The sequence below is a fragment of the Chiloscyllium punctatum genome, chromosome 19 (assembly GCF_047496795.1).
Source record: "Chiloscyllium punctatum isolate Juve2018m chromosome 19, sChiPun1.3, whole genome shotgun sequence".
NCBI classification, from domain to species: Eukaryota; Metazoa; Chordata; class Chondrichthyes; order Orectolobiformes; family Hemiscylliidae; genus Chiloscyllium; species Chiloscyllium punctatum.
The window spans coordinates 88,206,625-88,233,605 of record NC_092757.1 but is presented as its reverse complement, the minus strand read 5'-3'; the positions used below and the strand labels follow the sequence as shown (position 1 = coordinate 88,233,605).

The 26,981-nt window shown below is 39.6% G+C and overlaps 1 protein-coding gene across 4 annotated transcripts in view; it reads right to left on the bottom strand.

Moving 5' to 3' along the window:
• Positions 1–373: 373 nt before the first annotated feature.
• trim37 (tripartite motif containing 37) overlaps positions 374–26,981 on the bottom strand; it is a 97,398-nt gene continuing 70,790 nt past the window's right edge. The window contains exons 19-27 of one of the 4 annotated variants that reach the window (XM_072589990.1): positions 26,599–26,678; positions 24,703–24,891; positions 21,413–21,703; positions 13,418–13,549; positions 12,610–12,796; positions 10,673–10,788; positions 8,359–8,508; positions 6,564–6,621; positions 3,148–3,306 (exon numbers count right to left, since the gene is read on the bottom strand). In XM_072589990.1, the coding sequence (XP_072446091.1) occupies position 3,306; positions 6,564–6,621; positions 8,359–8,508; positions 10,673–10,788; positions 12,610–12,796; positions 13,418–13,549; positions 21,413–21,703; positions 24,703–24,891; positions 26,599–26,678 (1,204 nt within the window). In that variant the 3' untranslated portion in view covers positions 3,148–3,305. Of the gene's footprint in view, positions 3,307–6,562; positions 6,622–8,358; positions 8,509–10,672; positions 10,789–12,609; positions 12,797–13,417; positions 13,550–21,412; positions 21,704–24,702; positions 24,892–26,598; positions 26,679–26,981 lie in introns of those variants that run through there. The other 3 variants (XM_072589992.1, XM_072589989.1, XM_072589991.1) reach the window with 3 other exon arrangements.

The following is a 26,981-nucleotide window of genomic DNA, read 5'->3' as shown; positions in this document are numbered from 1 at the left end:
GCATCTATGGAGAGAAAACAGAGTTAATCTTTTGAGTCCTATGACCCTTCTTCAGAACTCCCAGATATCATGGGCTGGACAAATACTATTCACACTTCATTGGTATTGTGGAATCTCTGTGCAATTTGGCAACTTAATTTGCAAATGCACTCAACATGCATTTTGAGAAGTTCAAGAGACAAAGCATTTTTATAGCAAAGATTCCTTTGCTAAGAGCATTCATACTGGTTGCCTACTTTCTCTCAGACTGTAAAATCAACTGCCAAAATCCTACTGTTTTTACATCTCTGAAGAAAGATAGTTCCTTGCTGAAAACTGATTCACTAAACCATCCACCCCTTCCTGTTCAGAGGAAGCAAACCCTGACCAAGGATTAATAGTTTTCAGTTTTATTAACTAAAAAAGTGCTTAAATGTGATCATGTAAACATGAGACAGTATTTAAAAAGCAAACACAATATTACATTACAGATAAACCGTAGCTTTTCTAAACAGTATTTCACAGTACAAGGTGCATCACATTCAGACAGGATTGCACCATGTATCACACAAACAGCACTCAGGGACTGTACATCAGTAAGCAGCTTCCAACTATATAGGTTAGACCACTAGCAATGATTGACAAAGGAGCTGTTGCTCGAACTGTAAGTTCCCTCAATAAGAACCACCCCAGAAAGCACAACACAAAAATAAATTCACAGAAACCAAGACTCCAAAATGCATTTAAAAAAACCTGAAATGTTCAGAGTTAAATACAGCACTGGCAGAATAAGTTAGCTTTTTTTGGAGGGGTGGGCAGGGGAGAGGGGGTGAATACTGATGGTGGTGCGTAAGCAGAATTACAGCAAAGACACTTGCAATCAGGGCAAATTATCTATTGCCATCCAAGAGAAGAACTGAAAATAGTAGAAAACATATTTAAAAATAAAATCTCTCCACATATGAGCAGGGTCGGTGAAAAAGGATAGAGTCTACATGTTGACCAAACCAATAGAAACTACCAGAAATATCTACTTATTCCAGCAACTATTATTTCATTTTCAGCAACATGGAATGTTTAATTTTGATACAATTAATTTGAGGACAATGACACTGGGCGAAAATATACCATCAGGTTCTAACGCTTACGCTATTATGAAGAGAAGCTCAGAATAGAGGAGACATTTAGCACCCATATAAAGCCTCAGAATTTATGTAAAGGCTTCTCTTAACAGAAAGGAACCAGCTCTTTAACCAGCAGCTTTGAGAATTCCCAGAGGAAGACAGTGGTTTGCACTACTGAGGTACATCTACATAACAAAAAGGAAATCTACAAAATGATTGCCTGTTGGGCCTGCTGTAAGAAAAGCAAATCGCAGAGAAGTGTACATTTGCAGATCATGCAGAATAGCTGCTCCAAAGCAGGAGATAGAAATAAATAAACAGGGTACTTAGATGGAAAATAAATTCATTTGAAAGCATATGTTGGAGTCTTAGCTTCATCCTTAACATAGAAATCAGACAATCAGATGCAAGTAATCTTACAACGTGACTAAAGCATTCCCAACTTTTGATAGAGTATGTTAAATTTTAATTCTGAAGACATCTGGAGTTCATTACTCATAAAACTCCTGACCAGCAGACCACTGAATCTTTCTCCAGAGTTTCCTTCTACACAACAAGATTTGGAGGTGTTCAGCAATCTGACCCAGGGCACAATGGTGCCAAACTGTAGGAGAACTTTTGCTCAGAAATATGTTAGACACTAAGCATCAGGCCCAGAAATCTACAATCATAACTGTGTTAACAATGAGAACTATGGAACAAGTAACCACTGCTCACGGCAATCAAAGCTACAGTATAACTTTACTGTGCAGAGGAGCAATGGACTAGCAGTTAAACATGGCCAGTTAGAACACAGGCACTTAACAGTAATTAATCACAGCAAGGACATAACATTCAGGTAACTTTGCTAAAATGCACATTACATTAAAAGAAAGTACAAAGACATGAATAGATCAAATTTACAAGTGTTGAGCTAAGTAGTTGTTATGTAACATATCACTCTATTCTGTGTCACTGCATCAGAGACAGGGAAAATACAACACTACACTGTGAATGCCCCTCATGAATCCAAAATGGTCTTCGCGTCATAGCATGCATGGAATTACAAAGTCACCTTATATCAGCCAATAATGTCTACTTACTGCTTTATTCGATTAGATTATTAATTTGTTGGTCTACCAAAGTGGGATATTTTACAATCTCACAATCAGCTTAGGCAGTGGTCTGCAACCCTGCATAAAAGATAACCCCAAGAGGCACAATGGCACTTTTGGGTTACAGCATTGCACCTTCTCCTCCATGGCACCTCCCCAATTTAGTCATGCACTCTGCTGAGGAAAGACCAGATGTGTCCAGGGGAGTAGGGCTCATTTTCTGCCAATAAAGAGACAAAGGACTAGCATAACGCTGCCTGCCAGTTGTTCTGGCCAAATAATGGGAATTAGGAGCAGAAAACAATTGTTTGCAAGAAACCTTCACCCTCTCACTCAGAAAGAGTTAAAGAAATATATATTTGATGAAAGTTAGCAAGTAGGCTGCTTGAGAAAAGGTGTTCTGACTTGCTTGAGAATACTTAGAATGGACTGCTCACAAGCTCAGCTACGTTAGAACCAACGGCAGTGAGACACCAATAATCCAGTGCACAGGATATTAATAGCAGGACTCACCTGCTGGGCTGCTCCAAAAATAACAGTTTTGTTTAAGTGGCATTTTAGATGCACCCAACCAGCAACTGGTTGCTGAGTATGTTTGTAAACTGGCTTCAATTAAAGAACCTCACCATCTTCCACTTCACTTTAGTGATTATACTTGCAAGCAAATCATTCCAATACATCATCGTTTATTATTAAACTTTTTTCTCCCCCCCACCTCCCTAGAAGATGCAGCCTAAATCCTGGAAAACATTCTGGAAGGAATGTTGCATGACAGGCTTGTGAATAGAAAGTGCAGTCCACACCAGCTCTGAAGGCAACATTCAACAAGAATTTGGGCTGTCCATCAAATGGTTGTGTAACTCACTCCATCCCAATGATGATAACACAGAAAAAGAAAATCCATCAGTGCAAAGGTTTACTGGGATCTTGCTGCAACATACAGCTGGTGTACTGCATGAGTAACAGGCAAGCATTAGCTTCAAATGGGATGTTACAGGTTATTTCCTTTATCCTACTTATTAAAGATGGGCAAATTCCTTTAGCAATCTCTTCCACAGTTTCACCAAAATTTGGATAAAAATGTCTTCCACGGACAAGGTCCTTATGATCTGTGGAGGAAAAAAAAATCAAAGGTAAATGTTTAGTTGCTCAGATTTCTCTTCCTTTCTGTTCCAATGAAGTAGTCCCACCAGTTATAATTCTAGCTGCTACAACATAATTTGCAATTTCCTCAACACTTCTGCAAAGGATTAACTAGCCTCCCCAGTTAATGATATGCTGCAGAGCCACAACCCCATGCTCAGAAATACTCCTACATCATTGCAAAGAGCGTACTAGATAACATTAAATTCTCCCCAACTGTGTGCCTCAGTTGTCCATTGCTAATTGCTGATATATTGTTTAATTTTAGAGAGCATAGAACAATCAATCACATTGCTGTAGGTCTGGAATCATGTGCAAGGATGGTCGATGTCCCACCCTAAAAGCCATTAGTAAACCTGCAGGATTTTTACAACAGGTTGCTTTGCCATCAATACCAAGCAGCATCCAAGGAGCAGGAGAATCGACGTTTCGGGCATGAGCCCTTCTTCAGGAATCAGGAAAGTTTCCTGAAGAAGGGCTCATGCCCAAAACGCCGATTCTCCTGCTCCTTGGATGCTGCCTGACCTGCTGCGCTTTTCCAGCAACACATTTTCAGCTCTAATCTCCAGCATCTGCAGTCTTCACTTTCTCCATCATTACCAAGTCCAGTTTTTAAATTCCAGACTTATTAACAGCCCTGGTGAGATTTGAACCCATATCACTTCCTCAAATGGCCCTGGGTGCCTGGATTACTCACCCACTGACATTACCACCACACCATCTTCCCCAAAGAGAAGCTAGATATCCAGCATTAAGAACAGTCCAGTAGGTCCCTCTCACCCATCATGCATTTTATTGGACCAAAGATCTAAATATTTAGAAGGAAATACATTCTTGCCCAGTAACAAGTTAAAGTTTAAATTCTATGGCGTTACCTTTCCCTATTGGCAATTTGAATTCCCTTTGAGTAAAGATAAGACATTTTAGAACAGAAATAAGGAGAAACTTCTTCATCCAGAGAGTGGCGGATCTATGTAATTCATTGCCTCAGAAGGCTATGGAGGCCAGATCATTAAGTATATTTAAGATGGAGATAGATAGGTTCTTGATTGTAAAAGGACATCAAAGGTTACAGGGATAATGGGGTTGAGAAATTTATCAGCCATGATCAAATGGCAGATTAGACGCGATGGGCTGAATGGCCTAATTTCTGCTCCTATGTCTTATCTCTGTGACCTCTTCTATTTTCAACTATCCAAGGACACAGAGATAGCTATTTTGAAAAGATATAGGGGTGTTCCAGTTGGTCTCTGAGGGAGTGGTTGGGATGGAGTGTGTGGAAAAAATTAAACTCCAGCAAACAAACAAGTAAACCTGTCTTCTGAAGTGCCTGTGTTTATTTATATTCAAATGTCAATGCTCTGCAAGCAGCCCAAATCAGAAAGGTTGTAGGTTATATCCCAACCCAGGGATCGAACAGAGCGTAGGATGACACTTCAATGTACCATGCATGTACTATATTGCCAATGGTGAGGTGAAAGAATGCACGATAGACCAGAATTGAAGTAATGCAGCATTTACTGGTTGCAGGGCTGGAGAAAGGGTGAGGCAATTGAAACACGTGAAAACAATGGGAGTGTTGGTGGACCAGGAGCTAAAGGTCAGCAAGCACAGTGCAAAGGGTGGATAGTGTTTAGTGTGATGAGAATGTAACCAACACACATTGAATGAACTCAAACTGTTGGAGATGGGAGACAGACCAGGAGACCAACAGCGAGTGAGGATTCAGACAGAATAAGGCACAGAAGATGGGTGTTAAGACAGAAGGTGAAGTCAGTGTTTGGTAACGGACAGGTTCTGGGGTGGAAGCTCAGTTCACGGTCAAATAGAAAACCAAAGGTTGTGAACAGTCTGGTTCAGTCTGAAACAGGGGTATCAGAGATTAGTGATGGAAATCTGTGACAGGGACTTTGGTTTTCCTACTGTTTTACTGGAGGTAGTTTCAGTTCATCCAGTACTGGATGCTGGGAAGTCTGAAAATACAAAGTTAGTGGAGTTGAGAAAGGGGATGATAGATGCAGTCAGTGCACATGTGTAGTCTGATGTATTCCTGAATGAGACTGGTGTAGCATTGTACGTAGCTGCGAAATGAGAGGGGGTGAAGGACAGACTCTCAGGAAACTCCAGAGATGGGAAGTGAAGACACTGTAAATTCGCTGACTGAACAAGTAAGAATAGAACTTGATGTGAATTAAGATTAAGTACCAAATGTAAAAGATTGGAGAGTAGCAGGAGAGCAATGTCAAGTCTCGAGGGAGTGAATGCCTAGTATGAGCACTCACACTCAGATTTGCATGGAGATGTTTGTGGAGAATGACGTGATCAGCAATGTAAAGATTTCAGACAAATTAAGAATAAAGAGCAGGCAGGGCATCATTGTTGCTTTAAGTAGGGCCATTTCAGTCCTTTGGCAGGACCGACATACTGGGAGAGTTTCAAACCAGGGATATTTTGGGAGGTGACTGCATACAAGGCCTTTGGACAAAATGAAGGTTTGAGATGAGCAGCAGTTTACAAGGGCAGAAGGCTCAAAGACCTTTTTTTTTAAAAAGAGTGATGACAATGTATAGAACCAGAAACACAGTTAACAGCAGAAGCTAGCATGGTGCAGCAGGAAGATAAAATGAGTGGTCAATGTTTTAACAACAAGGGTGTAACAGCTGTACAGAGTCTCAATCTTAGTTACAAAGTAGTCCATGAGCTTTGCTGGAGATGTAAATGAGGTGAGACTGTTGATAGTGGAGAAAAGGGATGAAGGGGTGAGGGTTAATTTTTTTGCATTCCATGATGATTCTGGTGTAACAACCAATGAGCAGCTTTGGTAGTTTTGGTAAAGCAGGACCTAATAGAGTTTGGCTGGTCTAGTCAAATCATGCTGTGAATCAACTGTGTATCAATTTTGCAATGTTGTGTCCCTTCCATCATGTCAAATGACCATGGTGAGACAAGGCATGAAAGGTGGACGTGTGTGTATGATTGAGTAGAAGTATGCTGGTGAATGGTGCTCAAAGACCAGATTTTCTGTTGAGTGTAGGCCAAGAAGCTGGAAGTTTGAGAGATGATGCGGTTGAGTTGATGGTGGGGGAAAGCTGGCACGGAGTGGGGTTTTCACTTTTAAAAAAAATGACAACGTTGATACTGGTCTTTTGATCCAGTGCATTGTGTACTTTCAGGTGCAATACATTGAGCTCAAAATGAACACAAAAAGCTTCTGTTCACTTACTACTCTTTTGCATCTCCATTGACAAAATTGGTGTTTCCAGAATTGCCCAAATCACCTGCTTGAAAAGAAAATACACATTGTATAGATCTCAAATTTTCCTCCTTTGAACATATTAAATTTATGATTTATCAGGTTGACAGTGAGGGAAATGGATCACAAACTCTCCTGTGGTTTGAGGGTTGCAAAGCTGTTAAGTTGACTGGCTGGAGAACATATGGCAGGGAGCGGGGTTGCCTGTTACTCAACTAATGGAAATTTAAAAAACTGTTCACCCTTATGTAACATCTTTTAGTTCAAAAGATCAGGATGAAATGAGAAATTCCCTTTGTGTTTCAAGTCAGCCATACTCCTCCTCCTATCACTGTGTCGACAAGCTTTCCACAGCAGCCGTTCTCTACCAGAGTAAATTGGGTTTTTCCTCCTCGCTTCTATCCCTCCACAGTAAACTGCATTGTCGATGATCACCCAGCAGACTGCTGCAGAAATTCTAAAAAAGAACCCTTCTTTTATTAGCACTCTCTCAAATTTCATTTGCCCCTTTCAACCCATGAAGGCGTTGAGTGTTTATGATCCTACAGGTATCAAGTGTCCTTTTGACTTTGAACAATTGGCTGCTAATCAATGTGAAGCTTCACAGTGAGCATTAACAAGCTATTTGAGTGCAAGGTGTGGGATGTATTACAAAATTAGCTGAATTCTGTCCTTACCCAGTATTCACTCTCACTTCCAGAGACTAGTGGAGGAATACACTAGAGCTTGAACCTAGGTCTAGAGTATCAAGACCAACTAACAGAATCCCCTATTGATGGCCCCTTGCCTTCCCAGCTGAAATGATCAAACAGTAGGAACTAAGATTAAATGGCAGACCTCTACGATCTCTGCAATTTCACTGGATGAAGTAACCAAGTAATATTGTTGAAGATGCATTTATAAAGAGCCAGTGGTGTTCACATATCATAAAAGTAACTCTGAAATTTGAGAACATTATGACATTTATGCAAATAGGATAAATGCTTTCAGGAGAGGTTATTAGGAATGACAGCTTGAGTAAAGTAAGTGGAACAACGTTGATACTGGTCTTTTGATCCAGTGCATTGTGTACTTTTAGGTGCAATACATTGAGCTCAAAATGAACACAAAAAGCTTCTGTTCACTTACTACTCTTTTGCATCTCCATTGACAAAATTGGTGTTTCCAGAATTGAAAAGTTGTCTACAACAGTCCGGTGGATTGTTGAAACAATATTACTAAACAATATTACTAAAGGTACAACTGATGAGAATTTGTGAAAGTTAATCTATTCTTGTTGTGGAGACTTTCATGTTATAAACAAGTTTGAAAGCAATGTTCAAATAATTTATTGGCATCAGAATTGAATTGTAATTTAGGATTTATTTGTTAATGTAAATACCATTAAGGGCAAAACTTTCCAAACTTCCAGGATAATAAAAAGTTCAAACAAGACAATCCTATTGACAAGAAAGTAAATGTAAATAAAAACCAAGCGTCAGCTTTATCAGGGCGAATTGTTGTGTTTGGATCCTACATCAAAACTAATTACACACCACAAAAAATGCCATAGTTTGCTGTCTCTTTTCAACTTGTTGACCAATTGGACACTTTCAACATTGTATTTTTGTTTCAGCATTAATCCAAATTTCTTTGCATGTATATGCAAATCATCCAAAAATTTTCCAATTATGTCAAAGTTTTTAAAGAAGTTTACCAATCATAGACAATTTAAAACAAAATTTATTGCCAGCACCCATCCAAGAATGAATACGTAGAATCCTACCTTCTCCAGAATTCTGAGTAGTGAAGTTATGAGTCACAAGTTCTGTGGCCATGTTCCCTTCTTGCTCCTCAATTTCAGTTTCACATTCACTCTCACTATCACTGCTCATACCAGGAAGTAAATGAAGGGCCTTTTTCTGAAGCAATGCAACTGCAAAAAGAACAAGATTAAGTTGAGAGGATTAAGAAAAAAAGTTGGATGATGCACAAGAGCACAAGGATTCAGTGTGCAAAATTACAAGACCTTAAAAGTAATCAATCATTCAAATGGAGGATCATAATTTTAAATGTATATGAATCCATATAACAGCCACAGTAAGAGATCTATTATCAGCTTTGGGCTCCATGTTGTAAAATGTTGAAGCAACCAAAGAGAGAGCAGCAGTGATTCACAATGGTGCTGCCTGATATGAAGAATTACAAATAAGACGACAAACACTTCACAAAGTGCATTTATATTTGTTAGAACAGCAGATCACCTTATGGCCCTTTGAGCCTTTCAGCCATATAACAGGATTATAACTGAGCTTGAGCTTCAACTCCACTCTCTTGTATGATCCCTCATTTGAAGAGATCCCTAAAATCTGCCTTAAATACATTCAACGAAGGAGCTTTAGATCGAGTACAGGATTCCAAAGATTCGCAACCTTTGAGCAAAGGGATTTCACCTCAGTCCGAAACAATCGACCCTTTATCCTAAGACTATGCCCCGTGATCTAGAATCCTCAGTCAGTGAAAACAACATTTCAGTATCTAACTTGTCAAGCCTTTTCAGAACCTTAAACTGAGGAGAAATGGGGGAGGGAGGAAGAAGAGGAGATAAAAGGAACAGATTAATTCCAGTGCCCGAGTCGTCCCAAAAATGTAAATACAGGATTATGATTGCCTTAGGACAAGATAGGAGAAGCCTTTCTCCAAACAGTTAAGTTGTGAAGCAAATGTTTAAATTAGGAACTTCAATTAAATAAATTAAGAATTGGTGATTGAAGAAAAAGGAATGTGGGGACTGGGACAAGACAGAGTTCGGGCCATTGCTCATATAGGCATACAACTACACATGTTGAGAGTGGGTCAAATAACATCATAGAAATTTCAACATGGTTATGTATAGTTCTATGAGAAAGTGAGGACTGCAGATGCTGAAGATCAGAGTTGAGAGTGTAGTGCTGGAAAAGCACAGCAGGTCAGACAGCGTCCTAGGCGCAGGAGAATTGACGTTTCGGGCATAAGCCCTTAGTCAGGAACGAAGGACCTGATGAAGGGTTTATGCCCAAAATGTTGATCCTCCTGCTCCTCGGATGCTGCCTGACCTGCTGCGCTTTTCCAGCACCACACCCTCGACTATGTGTAGTTCTATGTATGTTATATCTGCTATTCGTTAGCATGAAGGGCAGATAAAACCACAGTGTGGATGAAGGACAGACATGGTGGTTGATGTGTTTCATTTTGGATATCCAACTCGGAGCTTTCCCAAATAAAGGCAAAAAACAGTGAACGCTGAAAATCTGGAATAAAAACAGAAAATGCTAGAGAGAAACTGAGTGCAATATGACTTCTTTACAGCTATGCCCAGTTTTGAAGCAGTCAAATCAGACTCAAAACATTAACTCTGTTTGCCTTTCCACAGGCACTATCTGACCTAAGTTTCACCACATTTCATTGGATCAATGGATTTAGCATAGCTAAAGCTGCTTTTTGGTTGGCATTTCTATAACAGGACTATTATTTTACCACCACACTTACTATATGGCAAGTGTACACAAGCAAAACAAAGCCAAGAAGTTTTGAAGTCAACAACAGCCCTAAGGACAGGCATGCCTACAAGCAAAGATGCTCTGGATTTAAACAGTGGTTAGCATCTCACAGATAAATTTGCACTACCCTCGTACATGTTTCCTATGGAGTTGTGCAGTGAAGTTACATTCACTGTGCAGTACAAATGAGGCCCTTCGACCAAACAAGTCTTTACCGCCAAAATACACTAACTCCACTTACCCGCACTAGACCCATAGCTTTAAATGTTCTGACACTTCAAGTGTTTATCTAAGTACTTTTTAGAAGGTTTCTTGCCTCAGGTAGTGCATTCCAGAATTCCATACCCTCTGGATGAAAAAGCTTTTCTTCAAATCCCCTCTGCACCTCCTACCTTTTTCTTTAAAATTACGCCCATTGCTCTCTGGCAAAACTAAACCATTCACTTTCACAGCATTCAACATTAGAACTCATTGAGGCATGGCAATAGCATACTCATTTGCCTTGGCATCTTCCCAGCAATGTAACAGAAATTTCAAAGGCGTTACGAGATGAGACTTTACCTTCTTCTGGCCTACCCGATGTACCCTCAAGAGGTGAAACATGTGTTCCTGCAGTGCTTGCATTATCTGAATCAGAACGTTGCTGGTTATCTGTTAAACTGCATTGGGTTACTGACCTGAAAGCAAACAGAGAATATGAGGGGTCAATATGAGAAGTTCAAATTACACACAAGCAATTTCACTTAAATGCTATTCTTGTCAACTCAATTTGTCTAAAACCATTATCTGACTGCTAACCCATTAAATAAAGGTACTTATTCAGCTTGATGGTGCACACTTGGAATTGAATCAGATAATTCAACTACTCCATTGACTCTAAAAGCAATATCATGAGTACATTTAATCTTTATTTTACTCTGAACATTAACTACGTCACTAATATTTCCTTTCAAAAATAAGTTTTTTTTTGGTTGGCAAAATGTGACTATCATGGTGGAGACTATAAACCATAACAGTCTACAATCATAAATACAGCAAGGGGAAAAGAAAGTAAAACAAAAGTATAATTAAATATATACAACACAGTAGAACCAAACTATCAGCATGCCTCAGTGACATTCTTGCAGTTTGTTTTAAGAAGGTTTTAAACTCCATGGTAGGACTTGAGCAAGTAATTGAGGCCCACAATACAAGTGATGTGCTGCCTTTTTAACATGTAAAACTTAAAATGAATCATTCAGCAAAACAGTACAAATGACTCAGTTTACCAAGCTTGCTCTGCTATTCAGTTGGATCGTGGCTGATTTGACTATGGCCTCAACTCCACTTTCTTGCCTAATCTTATTGATTAACAATCTACCTGTACCTTAAAAGTATTCAATGATCCTGTATCCATTGCTCTGAGGAAGAAAGTTTCAAAATCTCTAAACCTTCTGGAAAAAAGAATCTTCACATAAATGGAAAATTCCTTATTTTAAGGAGTATCCTCCCACCATCCCAGTACTTCTGAAAGGAGGAAAAGTCCTTTCAGTATCCATCTGGTCAAGTCACCTCAGGATCTTGTACGTTTCAATAAGATCACCTCACATTCTTCTGAACTTCAATGGATACAGGCCCAACCTGTTCCAACCTCTCTTCAGAAAGTAACCCTTTCGTTCCAGGTATCAATTGATTGTATCTTCTTTGAACTGTGAATGTATTTATATCCTTTCTTAAATAAGGAGTACAAAACTGTACACAGTATAACAGGCGTGGTCTCACCAATGCTCTGTACAACTCAAGTAAAACATCCATACTTATCTATTCTGTTCTTCTTGTAATGGACAACAATCCATTTGCTTTCCTAATCACTTACAGTATCTCCATACTAACAGTGATTCATTATCAAGACACTCGGATCCCCTTGTATCACTGTTCTCCACAAGCAGTTTGTGTCAATATTAAAAGACAAATGATACAGTTCAAAGAGCAGGAAGTTCTCCTGATGTCCTGAACAGAAATTCTCACTAGAATTACCACTAAAATGTCTACATGTCCCACTTGTTTTGAAGAGTCATACTAGAGTTGAAGTGTTAACTGTTTCTTTCTCCAGATGCTGCCAGACCTACTGAGTTTATCCAAGATCATCTGTTTCTTTCAGATTTCCAGCATTTCACTTCTATTTGTCTCACTTGCTGCTTTCAGGATTTTTGGGTTTATACTGGCTGTTGTTTGTCTACTTGACAACAGGAGCTACATTTCAAAAGTAATTTGGAATTATAATGAATAGTGATAAATTCAAATGATGCCCTTTCATAAATAATGGCATCTGTTCTCCTGGGTCCTTGGCATGTTATCCCATTTGGGAGCATTTTAAACTTGAGAATACAGGTTGCCCAATTATTTCCCTCAGTTTGGAAATAATTATAAAACAGATAACTGCACAGCTGCAGAAAGGGGAGGCTGGTTGCAATTCAACACAAGATAAATGCTTAAATCTACACTTCATGCACGCTCACCCTAAACTGGCAACTTTCCGTGTAATTTCAAGTGCTGCCAATCCATTCAATGTAGTGTTACTGAACTGGTCAGATGCAGTAACAGTAAAAGCTCTGTCCTCAGCCTTACAGGTTGATGGAGCTTCCAAGTCATTTGCCTTGATTACAGAATGTGGTGATCCTCGTCTACTGCTAGGCTTTGACAGTCCTACATTAAAAAAAATTAGAACATTAGAAATTTAGAAAGAAATCTCAAATGATTTGCTAGAATCTATATTAACCTCTTGCTTGCACCAATAGATGTAATCCAAGTTTGATATTCAAGAGGTCAGGAGAAGATTTTGTTGACTATATCCTATTAATTGCTACTAAATACTTGGACTTTTTTTATGCAAAACAGGCTTACCACATCAGATATTATGTGCAAATACACATTGCAGACAACATCAGAAGGACAGCAGTGGGAGCCAGAAGTGGAATGCAACAGAGTATATGTAACATCAAGCTGGATTACATCTCAACAAGCATGGCTACAAGGCTTGGAGGGAGAGAGAGAGGATGCTTGGCCAGATCATGGGTAGGACAAACTTTGTTGTGTTAAATCATTTATCATTACTGAGATGGTCAGATGTAAAGAACATCTATTGTAAAAGGTGCATTTTCAAACAGCAAATCATGCTGTATGTTTTAAGTGCGGAATTTATGAAATCTACGCAAAATCATCTGCTTCAATAATTGTGAGGCTTTGCTTTTGGATATATTCAACCTTGTGACATAGCATCAAATTTAAACAAAAATGACTAAAACCAAAACAAAGTAAGATAGTTACCTGTTGTGCTAGATTGACAATTTTCTTGGCAGTGGAGATCTTTATCACCACATTCCAGAGCTCGACGGAGAGAGAAACTAGTCCCTGAACCTGAGCGACTATGTCTTGGAGATCCACACTTCTTTGTAGATGCTGAAAGGAAAAATTGAAGGGAGTGAATTTACAAGTTCACAGCTCATCTGTTTTGCTGTACCCCACAAACTCAATTGGCAATACTTGGAAACCATGCTACTGCTTTTTAAAGAAAAAACATTAAGATAGATTGGAGTGCAAAAGCAGGATTGTTACTTGACAAATAATCAGTTCTGGATTCAGAAACTTTAATGTTTAAATTCAAAAGTCCATGTACAAACAAGTCCATGAGAACCTGAAGACAGTAAATGACAGGGCAAAATTGTGGTAGTGTTTACAGTTTCTCTTTTCTTCACAGAAACAGAGAGATCTCTTCATTGAGATCAATTTACCTCATTGTTCAAATTTGTTAGATTCTTCCCACAAATCCGCACTCTGCTCACTTGAGTATTTTTTCCCTTTTTTTAAAAAGCAAAGTCCTTTTCACAATGTGCTCACCAAATTGAATACATGTTCACAGGGCATTTACTGCTCTGACGTCAAAAGGCACTGGCTCAGGGTGACCAGGATGTACACTCAAGCGAATCAGTCCTGTTTCCAAGGCAACTCCAATCTGATCGCTCAGCACTAAATTCCAGCATTTAAGAACATTTCACTAAATATTTAGTGCTTTTCTTTCAGAGTATTTTTGACTGCCTGTAGCACATAAAAGTGGATTTTTTTTTGAGGAAGGGTAAGAGGAAAATTTCAATCAGGCACTGAATGGAAAGAGAGTCACTAATACATTGTTCTACAAAAGAGTACAATTAACTCTGAACAGTCTGAATTTAACTTTTAAAAAAGTGTAGTCAATTCCAAATGGGCTAGGTATTATGAGCAACAAATGCTTAGAGGTTTGATGCCTGATTGGTGTCATTTGTGGAGCTCCAGTGTTTTTGGGTTAGCAGGAGCATAAATACCATTACCAACAGAAACTGTGAAAGGAGATCCATTTGTATTTTGTTATAAAAGATTTCTAGTATCTTTTGTTTAAGTAATGCTTAGTTAGCCCAAAAATGGATTCAGTGAAAAACAGTGCCCTCTACTGGAAGTGCACATTCATGCTATTGTTTGAGGGCTGCCAATGACTGGGCTATGGTGCCACCTCGTGACTCCCACACACATTTGGAAAAAAGTCACTTGGATGAGGAAGTGCAGGAGTCACGACACTCATGACGCATCTACAGCCAGAACAGGAAAGAATGGGAGAAAACTGAAGAAATATACCTTATATTGCCCTCATTCTACTAAAACAAAGATAACTGGAAATAGCAATGCATTTTGCAATTCACACTAGTACCTGTTTACCAGCTATAGCATTAAGTAATTTCTGTAAGGATTGTTGGTAAGTTTCTAAATTAACCTCTTAATGGATCAAGTGGTGAATGATGCCACTTCTATTACTTGGTTGCTATATTTTGGATGGGCTTCACGATAGATGGTGACAAGTTTGCCCTACATTCCAAACATGGCTCAGCAAATCTTTACAAGCCACAGATTTCAACTAAACTTTTCAAATGGACTTTGAATTGAATCACTTCTCAGGACCAGCAACACAAGTAGCTGCTGTTGGGTTTGACTGGTTTATCAGATCCCATCCACCCCTATTGACTCTAACAGTTACCATAACGCCAACTGAAGAGGGAGGGAATAGTGTCAAAGTGTGAAAGCTATGATTGGCATTTTACAGTACTTAATATTCATACCCCTCAACAGACCCGTGTGTGGTAGGTGAAGATCTGTTATCAGTCTTCACCTAATCAACTAATTCAAATTTTCCTCTGCAGAAAAAAAACAAACTGCTGGAAGTGGACAGCAGATCCATTAGTATTTATTTCAGATTTTCAGGTGATCTTTACTTCAGTATTAGTTAGTCCAGACTGGATTCAGCGAAACACAACATCTGTCAAATATTTAATGGCTTGCACCTCTGTTATCTAATTATAAAGGTAAAGGAATACTAAGGGCTGGGGGGAAAAAAGCACATTGTGCTTGTAACACTCAGTGACTCAAATCAGTGAATCCCTACAGTGTGGAAGCAGGCCTTTTGACCCATTGAGACCAAACCAACCCTCCAAAAGAGCATCCCACCCAGATCCACGACATCCCTATAACCGTGCACTTCTCATGCTAATCCATCCAGTCTGACCATCCCTAGATACTGTTGGCAATTTAGCATAGCCAATCCACCTAACCTGCATATCTTTGGACTGTGGGAGGAAACCCATACAGATATGGGTACTGAGCTAATGGTAAGATTCTTGGTAGTGTAGATGAGCAGAGAGATCTCTGTGTCCATGTACATAGATCCTTGGAAGTTGCCACCCAGGTTGCGAGGGTTGATACGAAGGCATATGGTTTGTTAGCTTTTATCGGTAGAGGGATTGAGTTTCGGAACCATGGGATCATGCTGCAGCTGTACAAAACTCTGGTGCAGCCACATTTGGAGTATTGCATACAGATCTGGTCACTGCATTATAGGAAGGATGTGGAATCTTTGGAAAGGGTTCAGAGGAGAGTTACTAGGATGTTGCCTGGTATGGAGGGAAGGTCTTACGAGGAAAGGCTGAGGGACTTGAGGTTTTTTCCGTTAGAGAGAGAATGTTGATTGAGAGGTGACTTAATTGAGAGATATAAGATAATCAGAGGGTTAAATAGGGTGGGCAGTGAGAGCCTTTGCCCTCGGATGGCGATGGTGAGCACGAGGGAACATAGCTTTAAATTGTGAGGTGACAGCTATAGTCAGATGTCAGAGGAAGTTTCTTTACTCAGAGTAATAGGGGCATGGAACACACTGCCTGCAACAGTGGTAGACATGCCAATTTTAAGAGCATTTAAATGGTCATTGGATAGGCATATGGACGAAAATGAAATAGTGTAGGTTAGACAGGTTTCATATTGGTTCCACAGGTCAGCGCAATATCAAGGGGCGAAGGGCCTGTACTGTGCAAAATTCACAGTCATCCAAGCCTGGAAGTTTGTAAAGAGAAAAGACAAGGCAGAGTTCTTCACTGATGCTAGATTTAGCTAAACAGTGAACTGGAGTGATCCAAATATGAAACTGTTATTGCTGGGTTTCTGCCAGCTAAAGAATCCAGCAAGGTTTCTATGGTTAGATTGTTATTCTCTTGAAATAAATCTAAACTGTATATATGGATGGAAGCATGGTGCACCCCTGAAAGACTAAACACTTGTAATGCAAACTGATAGTCATTAGAGAACATAAGCATTTGGATCAATCTTGTATTTAACCAAGACTTAAGTGTTTAAGCTGCTTTAACAGCACAGTTGAAACATATATTTCAGTTGAGGATGACCCCACAGAAATGATACTAAGAAATGTCCACGTTACTTGGACAGGATTATATAGATCATGGTGAACATGACACAATTAATATTATAAATTGCAGTTTATCACTTCAAACCCCAACAGGATAGCAGCTTTGCATAACAAGTGCGCAACATATACACAATATTAGTATTAACTAGCTGAAAGAGACTATCAAAAGTGGTCAACTTAACAAGGCAGTCTAATGAGTGGTTGTAGCCAGGATCAGTCGTAGGATGACATAAAACAGAATAGCTATGCAACAAATATAGGTAGAAGACCCTTTATCCGAACATCCAAAAACCGAAAAGCTCAGAAAACCAAATGTTTTCGTTGGGGGTGGGGGAGGAGGGTGTGGAGAGTCAGTCACGTTTGCGTAACATAACAGGATTTTCTTGACAGGCGAAGGCCACACCCACTCGACCCAAGTGGTGGCATGGCCCAGCACTCGCAGGGGTCAGTTGTGTATTGTTTTTACTATACTTAATTGTTTACTTTCAGAGTGACAATGTCAAAAGGAGGTGCAGGTACACCTACGGGTAACAATAATATAAAGAAAAGAAAGCATCTTAGATTATCAATAATGCAGAAAGTAGAGTTATTGTAGAAGCTTGATCGTGGTGTGGCTGTGCGGCGTCTTACTGAAGAAAATGGTGTCAGAACTATCACTGATTTGAAGAAACAGAAAGGCAAGTTACTGAAGTTTTATGGTAACAGTGATGACCATAAACTAATGGAAAATAGGAAATGAAGTTAAAATGAAGATCTTAACTGTGTGTTGATGGAGTGGATCAGACAACGAAGAAGTGAACGTATGCCACTGACTGGTTTGATGGTCATGAAACAAGCTAGAAAATGTCATAAAGAACTGAACATTAAAGGTGAATGTCAATATTCAGAAAGTTGGCTGCAGAAATTCAAGCAGCTTAATGGTGTGAAATATCTGAAAATCTGTGGTGAAAATGCTTCTGCTGACCATGAAGCAGCTGAAAATTATATTGATGAATTTGCCAAGCTGATATCTGATGAAAGCCTTAGTCCTGAACAAATTTACAATGCTCATTAAAACGGCTCTCAACTGACACTACGTCCCAAGAAAAACATTAACAACGGCTGATGAGAGAACACCAACAAGTTTTAAGGAGACTAAGGACAGATTAACTATGCTTGGGTGTGCCAATGCTGCAAGCATACACAAGGCGAAATTGGCAGTGATTGGGAAAAGCAAACATCCGAGATGTCTTAAAGGTGTACACAATTTGCCTGTGCATTATTGTGCAAACAGGAAAGCATGGGTAACCAGAGAAATGTTTTCCGATTGGTTCAGTAAACACTTCGTACCGGTGGCACGAACTCATTGCGGGCAAGCTGGACTGGAAGAATAGTGTAAAATTTTTATTGCTCCCAGACAACTGTTCTGCACATCCCCCTGCCAAACATCTTGTGAAAAGTAATGTTTTTGGCATTTACTTGCCCCCTAATGTGATATCTGTATTACAACCTCGTGACCAAGGAATTTAACACCCCATGAAGAGCAAGTATAAAGACTGTTGTGGTTCTGTTCACCGAGCTGGGAATTTGTGTTGCAGACGTTTCGTCCCCTGTCTAGGTGACATCCTCAGTGCTTGGGAGCCTCCTGTGAAACGCTTCCTCCGGCATTTATAGTGGTTTGTCTCTGCCGCTTCCGGTTGTCAGTTCCAGCGTCCGCTGCAGTGGCCGGTATATTGGGTCCAGGTTGATGTGTTTGTTGATAGAATCTGTGGATGAGTGCCGTGCCTCTAGGAATTCCCTGACTGTTCTCTGTTTGGCTTGTCCTATAGTAGTGTTGTCCCAGTCGAACTCATGTTGCTTGTCATCTGCGTGTGTGGTTATTAAGGATAGCTGGTCGTGTCGTTTCGTGGCTAGTTGGTATTCATGGATGTGGATCGTTAGCTGTCTTCCTGTTTGTCCTATGTAGTGTTTTGTGCAGTCTTTGCAGGGGATTTTGTACACTACATTGGTTTTGCTCATGCTGGGTATCGGGTCCTTGGTCCTGGTGAGTTGTTTTCTGAGAGTGGCTGTTGGTTTGTGTGCTGTTATGATTTCTAGTGGTCGTAGTAGTCTGGCTGTCAGTTCAGAAATGTTCTTGATGTATAGTAACGTGTCTAGTCCTTTGGGTTGTGCATGTCCTCATTCCGTTGTCTTTCCCTTAGGCATCTGATGATGAAATTGCGGGGGTATCTGTTTTTGGCGAATACATTGCATAGGTGTTCTTCTTCCTCTTTTTGCAGTTCTGGTGTGCTGCAGTGTGTTGTGGCCCTTTTGAACAGTGCCTTGATGCAACTTCTTTTGTGTGTGTTGGGGTGGTTGCTTTCATAGTTCAGAACTTGGTCTGTGTGTGTGGCTTTCCTTTGTGGTGAATTTCCTTTGTGGTTCTCTGTACCATCACGTCTAGGAATGGGAGTTGAATCTAGTCCATCACGTCTACTGAATCTGATTCCTGTGAGTGTGGCGTTGATGATCCGGTGTGTGTTTTCTATTTCTGAGTTTTTAATGATTGCAAAGGTGTCATCTACATATTTGACCCAGAGATATCGGTTATTGACTCACAGAATTGCTTCACAGGAGGCTCCCAAGCACTGAGGATGTCACCTAGACAGGGGACAAAACGTCTGCAATACAAATTCCCAGCTTGGTGAACAAAACCACAACAACGAGCACCCGAGCTACAAATCTTCTCACAAACTTTGAAGTATAAAGACTATTTTTAAAATAGTATGCTTGCTGCAGAGAGGTAGGAATTCAAGACTTCCTGAAAGAGTTTAGTGTTAAGGATGCCATTTACGCATTCGCTAATGCTTGGAATGCTGTTGATAAAACAACATTAACAAATGCTTGGCAGAGACTCTGGCCTACAACTATGTTTCTTATAAATAAACCTACAGATGAAGAGTTTGAAGGACTTCATGTCACTGAAGAGAAAACAATGATAGCAAGCCTTGTTACTTATGCACAAAGTTTACCAGATGGAAGTGTAAATAAATTACATGAAGCTGACATCGAAGAAATGCTGAACATTGACAATGATGTGCCTGTCATGCATTCCTTGAGTGATGGGAACATTGCTGAAATGGATGATGACGATGACAAGTTAGTGAACACAGTTGAAAAAGTCCCCACTGACAATATGGTGAAAATGTGTGATCAGTTAATTGCTGGCCTTGAACAACTTTCATTTATCTGTGAGTAAGAGATTATGGCAATTTATTCAATTAAAGAGATTGCTTCGACAGAAACCTATGTTAATGAGACAGATGACACTTGAAGAAGCCTTTAAAAATGTTGCCTGAAATAGTGCTGAAGCTGTGTATGTTTAAGTTTTCCCAAATGGTTTGTTGTAATGATTTTTCTGGAAATAAAATGTTGTTGAATACATATGGTTGATGCATTTCATTTATTAGTACACTTCTCTATAAATAAAGTGTGGTAGTATTTCTAGTCTTTATTTATGTCTGATTACGGGATGCATCCTGCACCCTACAGGGACACTGAAAACCGAAAAATTCCAAATTCCAAAAAGCAGCTGGTCCCAACGATTTCGGATAAAGGATCGTGTACCTGTACAACCAAATTAAAGCATCTTCTGATTCTGGTTATCTCTCAGGAATCTAGTGTGTGTGTGCAATCATTCTATATTTTCACCTATTAAATTCTCAGCAAATCACAGTTCTGAAATTCTGTCTAACTGTTTGGATTTCTGACTGTGGTATTTTTCATCCACTGCTTGCACTTCACACTATTGCAGATTATTACTGCACTCTGCAATAGTGCAAATGTGCAATAGATGTTTGTATACTTCCACTAAGTTTTGTCTACTTGGCAACCAGTTAATGTTAGTTAGGTCAGCTGGCAATACGTCATGCACATATTTTTCATTTTTTCTTCTGGGATGTGAGCACTGCTGAAAAGGACAGCATTTGTTGTCTATCCTTATTTGCCCTTAAACGAAGTGGCTTGAGGGCTATTTCAGAGGGCAGTTAAGAGTCAACCACATTGCAATGGGTCTGAAGTCACCAGGTAAGAATGACAGATATCCTTCCCTGAAAAGGACATTAATGAACAATTTATGACAATTGCCAATGTTTACATGATCACCATTAGACTAACTTTTCAGTTCTAGATTTTATTGAATTCAAATTTCACCATCTGCCATGGTGGGATTCAAACTTATAACCCATGAGTTGCAACCTGGGGACCTGTGCAGTGCCACAACTACTATGTCACAATCTTGTCTTAAATTGTGGCCTGGTTAGGTTATATTTCACTTTATTTGAGTATACAAACCTTCAAGTGGTATCAACACTGATGAGGGTTTCTCTTAAAATCAGAAATGTTTCTGAGAACTGCTCAGACATCACCCACTGAAGATACCTATGACAAACATATGGTTTTTGAATTTAAACCCATTTTCTTGAATAAATCCAAAATTAATTTTAGCAACTTGTGCAAAAACCAGGTATTTTTACATTCTTCACATTGGTCATAGGGCAAATATCAGTCTCCTGTTCATAACTCACCAAATGATATGTAATTGGAAAGTAGATCTAGTCCAGATTCATTTCTCCGAATGTTGTCAATTCCACATGTCCCTGATGTTCCTTGTTCTCCTATATAAGTGGTGCAATTCATCCCCAAATCAGCACATGATACTGTGTTACTTCGCGCCTCAGACATTTGGCTTTTGACTTCAGACATTTTGCTCCTGACTTCAGCCATTTGGGCCTTCAATCTCTTCAGAACCCCGGAATTAGGAGGCGATCGACGCACAGTCTGCTGTCTCCGCTGCTCACGATCTTTCCGACATTGAGCTAATATGTAAAAAGAAAAATGGATGCAAAGTTATTTTAAAACAAATTGGGTGGCTTAGTAAATCACGAACAAAATAGAAGTTGGTGTTGGGCTCCAAAACTGTGACAGCTACCACCAGAAAGGCCAAGGTAGCAGATGCCTTGGAATACCGTCACTTGTAAGCTCCTGTCCAAGTCACACTATGTTTACTTGTAACTATAATCGCTGTTCTGTCACTATTATTTAAAGTGTATATTTAAACAGAAAATCTGCATAAAGCTGCAGCACAAGGAGACTTGGGGATACTCGTGCATGAATCGAAGAAAGCTAACACACAGGTGCAGCTGGTAATCACAAAAAATCCTATAAAATCAAATCTGAATGGAATGTTGGCCATTATTTCAAGGGGGTTTGGAGTATAAGTGTAGTGAAATCTTACTGTAACTGTACATGGTGCTGATGAGACCATGTCTGGAATAATGAGAGCAGTTCTGGTCCCCTTATTTAACGGCAAGATATCACAGGAGGCAATTTAGAGAAGGCTAATTAGGATGGTCCCTGGTATGGAGGGATAATCTTATGGAGACATGTTAAACAGGTTGGGACCCTACTCACTGAAGTTTGGAAGGAGGTGGTGAGCTCATTGAAACATACACGATTCTTAAGGGGCTTAACAGGGTAAACGCTGAGAGAAGGTTTCCCCTCATGGGAGAGTCTGGTCCTGGAGGGCATTGTCTCAGAATAAAGGGATGCCAATCTAAGACGGAGATGAGCAGGAATTTCTTCTTAGAAGGTTGGGTGTCTTTGGAATCCTTGTCACAGAGAGCTGGTGGAGCAGAGCCCTTGTATGTATTTTAGGGTGAGGTAGATAGGTTACGGGAAAATGCAGGCAAGCGGACAAGAGGAAGTCACATCAGTCATGATCCTACTGAATGATGGAACAGGCTTGCGGGGATGAACAGCCTACTTCAGTTTCCATTTTTGGTTTTAAAATCCTGGAACTTCGATACAGCACTGTGGGCGTGCCTATACTACATGGATGTTGTGTTCTGTTCGCCGAGCTGGGAATTTGTGTTGCAAATGTACACAGAAGTGCTTCACAGGAGGCTCCCAAGCACTGAGGATGTCACCTAGACAGGAGACGAAACGTTTGCAACACAAATTCCCAGCTCGTCGAACAGAACCACAACAACGAGCACCCGAGCTACAAATCTTCTCCCAAACTTTGAATACTACATGGATTACAGCAGATTAAAGTAGCACTCATCAGCACCTCCTCTGAAGGGCAATTAGGAATAAGCAATAAAACGTTGACCTAGCCAACACCATCAACATCCCATGAAAAAAATAAACAAAATGAAAAATACTCAAAAGTTCTGAGTTAATTTTGGGAGTCTGTGATGATTAATCCAGTTTCAAAGAGTCCTTTAACCAAAGCAGAAATGGAGACCCACTGCACTAAAGCATACTACTTCTGTTAGAATCCTTTCAGCTAAGTTTACCTTTTTTCTATTTTTTAATCTAAAGGTACACCTCCTGTCAAACTACTGGTCAGTATGGCTCAGGAACTCATTGGATCAACTCACGACAATTTAAGTGTTATGGAAATAATAAAAGAAATTGGAAATTGATCAGTTTGAACAGTCTCATCGTTGATCTTCAGCTCATTATCCCAGAAAGTTGGGACCCAAAGTATCAAAGGAGAACTCTCTGGTGCTGAGTTTATAATCTATACATACATGACTATCAGGAGTACTTGAACAGGCAATGGCTCCCTTCTCTCTAAAGGAAACAGCTGAGGTTTTACCAAATGAATATCTTTGAAATTTTGAAAGTATTTGATAGTAATAGAAGTAGAAATGTTAATAGCAAAGGTGCATGTAAGGAAAGATAGGCAATTACTTCTTCTTGTGCTGTAACATCTTTCATACAACGGATCCCTAATTTATCAACATCTGATTTATGAATGCGATCCCATAGAGGGGTGTAACTTAAGACCCAACACACGAACATCTCCTGTACTTACGAACAGCTTTATGTTGTCCTGCCTTGTTTTGACTTGTGCACAAATTGACTTGTGAATGGACTCCAGAACAGAACCAGTTTGTATCCCAGGGACTGTCTGTAATGCTTTTTACCACAGACAATCCAAGCTTTTTTAGGAGCATTGGTGAAGTATTCTCTTTGCCTGGTCCCGTAGATGAATGGAGAGCCAAAGAGATGCTTGGAGTCATGAAGGAATATTGTACTATCTGAACCATGGACTCTAAGCAGCTAGATGGAATAACATGCTCAAATTAGAGAGGGAACAGTTGGTTCAGAGGAGCTACAGGAAGAGTTGCACACACTAATCTAAAGTTTACAAATCCATGCTGCAGATCACGCCAAGTACAAAGCAATACAGGTACTTTGAAGACAAAGGTAATGGAAGAACAATCAGACTTTACTAATCATTGCCAAACCTTTAGGAAATTTAAATTGCATCAATAATGCATTTCTTATACAACAACTACATCATCAGAATTCAAGAACCTCAGAAGATTTGGCTTTGTGCCAAATACTACAGCTTCTGTCAACCACCACAAGTGCAGAATTTTTTTAATATATAAATCTTCACATGGTGTTGAGAAGTTCTTCATGACTTTAAGTAGCTGAACTCCTCAGTTCTGGGCTTGAGGTGGGACCATGTTTTGGAATTAAGTAGTATAACTCTGAATTGACAGCACAGACACAGACGTTTCAACAAATGCGTTCTATGTTAATGCTTCTCCCTCCCAACTTCACCTAATCCCATCAGCAAAACCTTTCATTCCTTTCTCCTGTATGAACTTATCCACATGGGTTACTGTTCCAAATTCTGACCATTTTCAAGCAGAAAAAAAGGTCCAATTGAATTTCCCAACTGGATTTCTTGTTGACTATCTTGTATTTATGGCCCCTAATTTCAGAGTTTTAACTGAAACGTCTTAAGTATTGCACACATTGCACTACGTTATAAATTACAGATTGAGCAGGATACCTGCAGAGTGCAGGAGGGAAGCTGGCGGGCGTGGTTGAAGGCCCCACAAGTTTTCCATACTACTCCGGTCCTTCAGGTCCAATAGCTGTATGAGAATAACTGGGTCAATGTCGAGCAGACTGCTGCTGGCTGCAGATGCTAGACTGCCCATGCCCCTTCTTGAGGACCTGCTGCGGTTGCTCAGCCCTCCTGTGGCAAAGAAAATCAAAATTATAATTAATGCAAAAATATGCAAGAAACAATAGAAAGAGGGGAGAAAAGAAATCGGATTTTTTGAAAGGAAAATACAATAGCATTAGTTACGGCTTCTAACTTCCACCAAACAGGATAAACTCAAGCTGTTAAAACTATCCAAGCAATATGACAATCTATTCACAACAGCAAGAGTTTGTTATATGTATAATGCTTCACCACACTGATATGAAATAACCACATATAGATGGACTGACAATAAAGCCTCTGAAGCTGAAGTATGGTTGTTGGGACAAAATTCTTATTTGGGCATTCCCACCTGTATTCCTTTCTCATTTGTTATTTGCACCAAAGAACTCAGCCATCTCAGAGCCCATTTTCAGAAAAGGATCCACACCCGAAACCCAAACTTCTGACAGAAGGTGATGAACTTGCCTTGTGTTTACACCATGTTTAGTTTTTAGTTCAGCATTTTCAATGTGCGCAGTTTCTTCCTCTCTATTCCAAGGATAACAATGATGTAATTATATCATTGGTGGACTCATTAACTTTCTTTTGTTTTTCTGAAGAGATAAATTTGCTTCTCTAATCATTTTTTATTTATCTCTGATGAGACACCCAAAGACAGATTGTTATCTTCTATGCCAAGTGGCAGCAAATTGTATAAGCCTCTCACTAAAGCATCACTAGTAATTACATGGGGGGCATGGATACCCCAATATATTTTTTAAAAAATCACTGCACGGCAAGTCCCATTTGCAGAGCTGGCTAGAATTTGTAGAAATGCTAAAAATGGTCAAAATGATAAATACAGACACAAATGAGAGGTTTTTAGAAAGAAGGTTTCCTCCTTATTCATTAATTCAGCCCTTTTTAGTTTTTCCAACCTTTCAGAATTCAACTGAAGGGTTAGGAAGAGGCCAAGCCACACCATTTAAGCTACCAAATAGGAGGCTTCCACAAAGGAGAAAATGAAGGAGCTGTCAATCCTACTTAACCCAAACTTAACTGTTTGAGGATCAATCATACAGGAGAGACAGAATGGGGATCTAAATCACCATTTGCAAGAGAGGGAAACTGCAGTCTTGTTAAATGACTACTTTGTAATTGCTCCTCACAATGGAGGAAGATGATGAGGATGAGGATAAAAACCTGAGACATGAGAGTTAAATCATATCTTTCAATGGGGGAAGTTCAGAACAAAATGGGAATAAACATAAAATTTGAGCTAGCCCATTCAAGCAAGTCAGGAAACACCTCTTCATTCAAACGGCTAATGGAAATTGTGAACGCTCCCTTGCAAAATAACAGTTACAATTAAGAGGTGGCCAACAGAAAAGTTTAGTACTGGAGACTGATAACATTTCTCACAAGCAAGAATATCGAGACCAAAAGAACCAAGGCAGATTAATAATATCAGACATGATTTAACCAAATTGCTGAACAAGTTTGATGAGTAAATTGGTTCACTCCGTTCCTGTGGACTGTACATTTAATTCATCTCTAATATAAACCTTGGTCGACTTGATGAAAAATAATTGATGCTTCATTCCCGATAGGATTATTTTCCACCGTGCTGAACTATAAAATGGGAGAATGGGGAATGATACTTAATGAAGTCAGATACTCAATGGCAAAGAGTAACTGATCCCCATCTCCAACCAAAACACAAAGTATTTCAAATATCCTCAATCACAGACTTACCGGAAGCTCCAGCCGAATCATCCAACTCTCCTTCCTCCAGATCCATGTTATTGCTGTATTCAACATCATTCTCTCCAGACCTGAAAAAGTGAAGCTTAAAAAGCTAATTCAACCAGGATAAATTTTGGGTGCTTTTGGCTACTATTTGAGCTTAATTCAATATAGGATCACACAACTTAGAAACAGGAATAGACCATTTGATATTTGAGCCCATTCCATTATTCAGTAAGATAATAGGTGCTGTGGTTGTGATGTGAACTTCACCTTCTTGTCTGACCCCACCCTCCAGAGCCCTAGCCTCTTGCCCATCAACCAAAGATCTGTCCAATCAGCCTTGAATAAATTCAATAACTTAGCCTCCACCGTTGGAGAATTCCACATGC